This window comes from Dipodomys ordii, unplaced genomic scaffold (assembly GCF_000151885.1).
Source record: "Dipodomys ordii isolate 6190 unplaced genomic scaffold, Dord_2.0 Scaffold1, whole genome shotgun sequence".
NCBI lineage: Eukaryota > Metazoa > Chordata > Mammalia > Rodentia > Heteromyidae > Dipodomys > Dipodomys ordii.
Window position 1 is genome coordinate 63510489 of NW_012267217.1, and position 5795 is coordinate 63516283.

A 5795-nucleotide genomic window follows, 5' to 3' on the forward strand; every position below is an offset into this window, starting at 1 on the left:
GCCCAAAGCTAGTGCTCTACCACTTGGAGCCACAGCGCCAGTTCTTATTTTCTGGTGCTTAATTGAAGATAAGACTCTCATTTCCTGCCTATGCTAGTGGTAGAGCGCTCGCCTTGAGCTGAAGAGCTGAGGGACAGCGCCTAGGCCCAGAGTTCAAGCCCCACGACCTAGAAAAAAAAAAGAGAGACTTGAAGCTGATGGTGAGCCACTATGAGATTCTGGATTTCACTACAGACCTTCATAGTGGCTGCTCTGTAATCTGATACAGTGGCACTCTGGAGCCATCATTGTGAGCACAATATGTTTTGTTTTAAGCAATTTTTTTTATTAGCTTACATTAGTTACAAAGGGGAATTTCATTGTTTCATTTCCACACATATTTACAATATATCACAATCAGTCTTACCTCTTCTATCACTTTCCTTCCCAAAACAATTTCAGTGAGTTTCCTTGTTCTGGTAGATTTAAAAAAACAAAAACAAAAATAATCTTCTGTTACATGTTATCCTAAATAAGGTTTTCACTCTCCGTAATTTTGATACACTACTTGATAGAAGCCTTCAAGAGTGATTCATACTTTTTCCCTATAACTAATAAAATCTTTTTTTTTTTAATTTTTCCTCCTGGAAAGGAAGAGGAGGCTGCCAAATGGGCCCGGGAAGAAGAAGAAGCTCAGCGTCGATTAGAAGAGAACAGGCTGCGGATGGAAGAGGAAGCAGCCAGACTCCGGCATGAGGAGGAGGAGCGGAAGAGGAAGGAGCTGGAGCTGCAGCGTCAGAAGGAACTGATACGCCAGAGGCAGCAGCAGCAAGAGGCCCTCCGGAGATTGCAGCAGCAGCAGCAGCAGCAACAGTTGGCACAGATGAAGGTACAACCTTAGGCACATCCAGAGGTGCCTTTGTTGACACGTTGTTGTGAGGCAGATGCTGGCAATGTTGGTAGCTGTGAAACTACTTTTTGTCAGTAAATTACTAATGGGTATTTGGATCCTCAACAAGATGGAACATGATGCATGTTAGGCACTTAAGCCAGAGAGGCAATACACAGAAGAGGTAGGACATGAGCTGTGATACACGCATATATGTCAGCTATTTGGTTCATAGTTTGATGGGGAACCATGATCATTGGAATGCTTTTTTGTACACCATTACTAAGACAGAAGCGAGCCATCATCCTCCAGAAAGAGTTTAGATTTGCAGCAGCAGAAGGGCATACTAACATGTGAATTTGTAAATGTGAACCAGATCATAGGACTTAAAACCTTAGGGCTTATTAAAAGTTGGATTCAAAGACCCCATTTGAACACTTCACATTTCTAATTGCAGTGCAACTTGTAACATTACAGGCCATTATATGGATGTTTTCTGTTCCCATGAAGTATAGACAGTAACATTGAAACGTGTACTTACTTTAGAAAAATAATATAAACTCAGTCTTTTTGTTTTGTTATATTTGTGAGAGGTATGTGCATATATGCATGTGTGCATGTGCTGGTCCTAAAGCTTCAACTCAGGGACACCTGAGCTTTTTTCCCTCAAGGTTTCCACTCTCCCCCTTGAGCACTTTTGGCTTCTTGGTGGTTAATCAGAAATGAGTCTCACAGACTTTCCCTCTCAGGCTGACTTCAAACCATGGTGCTCAGATCATAGCCTCCTGAGTAGCTAGGATTACAGGCGTGAAGCATCAACACTCAGCTTGTTTTTGTTTTTTTTTAACTGTGGAGTTCCAAATTTAATTTTAAATTTCAATTCCTGAGCATAACACCTGAGTGCAAGGGATAGCCTGTTTTATTTTTTGCATTGAAGGCCAATAATGCTACAAGGAAATTCTTTAAAAAACAAAACAGATATCTCCTTCAACAAAGGAGAAAATGAAGACTGAGATCCCAGTAGTAAATGGTGTCAAAGACAGAAGCTGGGTTGTGACTGTGAGTCTTCATCAACTTAGGAAGGTTGTGGGATTGCTCCTGAAACCAAGTGTCTAGGAAGAGCAGAGTGGGTCTGTAGCAGGATCTTCATGACTTCAAGCTGGGCTCATAGTTAACAATAAGATTTAGTCTTCCTTATCTTTGTGAAACTCAGAGGGCAAAGACACAGGAAGAGAGATTTAGAATACAGAGTGGTAGGTATAGAAGTAGAGATGGCATTATGCAGTAGTTCTCAGATTCTGGTCTCCTGGAAATTTGTGAGACCTGCAAATTCCCTAGTCTGCTCCAGATACTCCAGACGTATTGGGTATGAACCTCTATGAGGAGAACACAGGACGATTGTGTTTGAACAGATTCCCCCAAGGTATTTTGATGCTTGATAAAATGTGAAATTGTCTAAGTTAGGCAGTTTAGGTTCTGAGAGAGGCATCATGGAGCAAGTAGAGGCATGAGGTTTAGAAATACTGTGGAACATTAGGGGAAATTTAAAGAACAGGTTACTTTTTTTTTTTGGTTTGTCATGGGGCTTGAACTCTGGGTCTGGGCACTGTCCCTGAGCTCTTCAGCTCAAGACAATCACTCTCCCACTTGAGCCGCAGCACCACTTCTGATTTCTGGTGGCTAATTGGAGATGAGAGTCTCATGGACTTTCCTGCCCGGGCTGGCTTTGAACTACTCAGCCTCCTAAGTAGTAAGATTACAGGCATGAGCCACAGGCACCCAACTAACAGGTTACTCTTTCTTAATGAAGTATAAGTACAGGCAGACTCCATAGCAATAGGGGCTGTCTAGACCTTATTAAATAATTACAACTTGTACCAATAATGATCCTAGATTCTCAGAAATCTGAGATCGGATCACAGTTCAAAGCCAAAGCCAACCAAGGCAGGAAATTAGAATTTAAAGTGACAGAACACTGGAAATAACACCATGAGCTTTTCAGGAAAGCTAAATGGATTTGAAGGAAACATAACTGGAGGTTAGCAGACCAGTAGCCAGGCAGTCGATAAAAGGCTTGGTGCAGGGCTGAAGGCATGTGGAAAGGAGAGGTAAGAGGTATACTAATTATTGAGTGGTTGCTGTGTCAGGTACATACTAATAATTTTTCAATAACTTAATATGGCTTAATCTTCACCAAACTTTCTTATAAAACTTTGGGATGTTCATTTACCAAGGAGGAATATGCTGAGAATAATTCTGAGTTAGTTGCTTTGAGTCTGAGAGCTGGTAGTAGATAGATGTGGTTCTGAGCCACAAAAAAGTTGTCAAGACTTTTCTAAGAGGCCACATCACAGGATAGTGGTTATTTCTGAGGCTTTGTGAAGCAGGTAAAGGCATGGGTAATTTCCAGATCTTGTGTGTATAGTTTTTTCTCCTTATTCTCCAAAAATAAAGATTAAAGTACTGAAAGATAGTTGTAAAGTATTGCTAAATGAGAAAAGATGAGCAGTTTTAAAACAGCTTTATTGAGATAATTTTTCTGCCACTAGGATATTAGCCAACATCCCTGGTCACATCAAACTTGGAAAGATTTATGGATTCTCTTTTCTCACCTCTGAATCTTCTGGGCAATTAGGTGTGGTGGAGCCAAGACATTTGTATTTTTATATTTCCCCTGAGGTGATGCAGCCGGGTTTGAGACTTGGCTGCCTGACTAGTGCCTTCCAAATGTGTAATTTCCTATGGAGTATTTGGTTTTGCTCAATTTGCCTACATAGTCTTTACCCTCCTTTTCTCTGTTAGCTTCTCTCTGGGCCTATCCCTTACCCCATGCCCTACTGCCTATCATATTGTTGAGGGTTGATTGACAGTGTTCATTTGCTTTGGGCAATATCGATAACAGTGTAAACTGTTCATTCCCTCTACCCTATTAGTTGAACCCTTAGCTAGTTCTACTGTATAGATTCTTTTTTTAGACTATTGGGCGTTTTGATCTATGTTCATATGTTTCATTGAACATATTTTAAAATTATGGTTAGAATTGGTTTTCTTGTTTTTGTTTAAAAAGCCATGAGATGCTCCTAAGTCTGCAATTTTTCTGGCCATTTAAAAGGCTGGGCACTGGTGGCTCATGCCTTTAATCTTAGCTACTCAGGAAGCTGAGATCTAAGGATCACAATTTGAAGCCAGCCTAATCAGCAAGGTCTGCGATTCTTATCTCCAATTAAGCATTAAAAAAAAAAACTGGAAGTGGAGTTCCAGCCCCAGGACCAGCACCAAAAACAAACAGAAAAACCATTTGAAACTCAAGTTTTCAAGACCCACATATTTATGTTCTGTTTTAATTGATAATAGGAAAAGCAGAATTGTTTATTAAAAATAGACTCACTCTTAAAAGACTTGAGACTGAGGACCATGCCTGACATCTCCTATTAGCTACCTATTATACCTTCGCATTCAGATATCTTGTTTTTAATCAGTGATGGTTCTTCATGACTTCATGGATTAAAAATCTCCAAGTCAATGTAGCCATTTGTTTTGTTAACTCCTTTGCCTTTATGATTGCATATTGTTATATGTGATAATGCTAGATATAACAGCTAGCTAAAGCAAGTATAAAGGTGTATGTATATTTTCATTTGTTTAGGTTTGGGACAATTGATTAAAAAAGAAATAGAAGCAAGCAAACAGGAAAGTATGGAAAAGATATGGACAGATTTGTTTTAGTGAATGTTGCAAATGATGAGGAAAAAAACCATAGATGTTTTAACTGTACATAATTATGTCTTTGTCTCCTATTTACATTTCCTCAAAAATTCTGCCTTTCATTTCTTTTTAGCTTCCCTCTTCTTCAACATGGGGCCAACAGTCTAATACAACGCCATGTCAGTCCCAAGCCACCCTGTCATTGGCTGAAATCCAAAAGTTGGAGGAAGAAAGAGAACGGCAGCTTCGAGAAGAGGTAATTTGTAAAGAGTGATGTGCCTGAATATAGTGTTCTAGAAGATGGAGTGGTTTAATGGTGCCTTAAGATGGTAGTCACTCTCTGGATTGGTGTGTGTTTGATTTGGATATACTCTTACTAAATACTTAAGCCTATGGTTGGGCACTTTGGCTTATAATTTGATCATTCTTCAGCCTGTAATTTGGTCACCTTGAAGAATTCAACAGGAATAACCAAAGATTGAGTAACATAAATGTTCAGCTTCCTTAAACATTTTTCTGTAGCTCTTGAGCATAACTCATAAACAAAAATACATAGATTGTTCAGAATTGTGGGTGAGTTTTGTGGAGATAGGAATTTAATGGTGCAAAGATGTGAGTTTAATGCATACTACATTTTTGTCCGAAGGGTTAGGCTTTTTTGACTGGCCTAGAAAATCTTAAAATGTGACAAAAATCAAGTATCCTGGCTTTTAACTTTATATCCCGAAGTTCATTATAAGATAGGAAGATACGAAAGAGTGGAAGAAAGCTGGAAAAGAGGAATAACAGTTCTCAACAGAGGAGGAACTGCTATTAATTTCTTACTCCCTGATTCTTTCAACACATATAAAGCGCGTACTTACTTGTAGTCTGGTGTTGTAATTGAGGATAAAACAAACAAAATATCTGATAGTTGGGAAGATAAACAATAGAAGTTAAATAAAACATACAAAATAAACCAGAATGTTGGAGAGTAAGCATGAGTACCAGAGAGGAAGATTATGTGGGAAGGGGAGAAGAATGACATGGCAGTCATGATGGTGCTGGAGATGGCATGGTGGCTTGTTCCCTCTTAGGTGTTATGCTCTGGGAAAGCCTCTGTAAAAGGTGACGTAATAGCCGGGCGCTGGTGGCTCACGCCTGTAATCCTAGCTACTCAGGAGGCTGAGATCTGAGGATCGCGGTTCAAAGCCAGCCCGGGCAGGAGAGATCATGAGACTCG

General features: G+C 39.8%; 1 protein-coding gene across 1 annotated transcript in view; it reads left to right on the top strand.

Moving 5' to 3' along the window:
* The window catches only part of Gigyf2 (GRB10 interacting GYF protein 2), a 154299-nt gene that overhangs the window by 135059 nt on the left and 13445 nt on the right, over positions 1-5795 (top strand). The window contains exons 22-23 of the mRNA XM_013022428.1: positions 632-868; positions 4707-4829. Coding sequence (XP_012877882.1) covers positions 632-868; positions 4707-4829 — 360 coding nt within the window. The remainder of the gene's footprint in view (positions 1-631; positions 869-4706; positions 4830-5795) is intronic.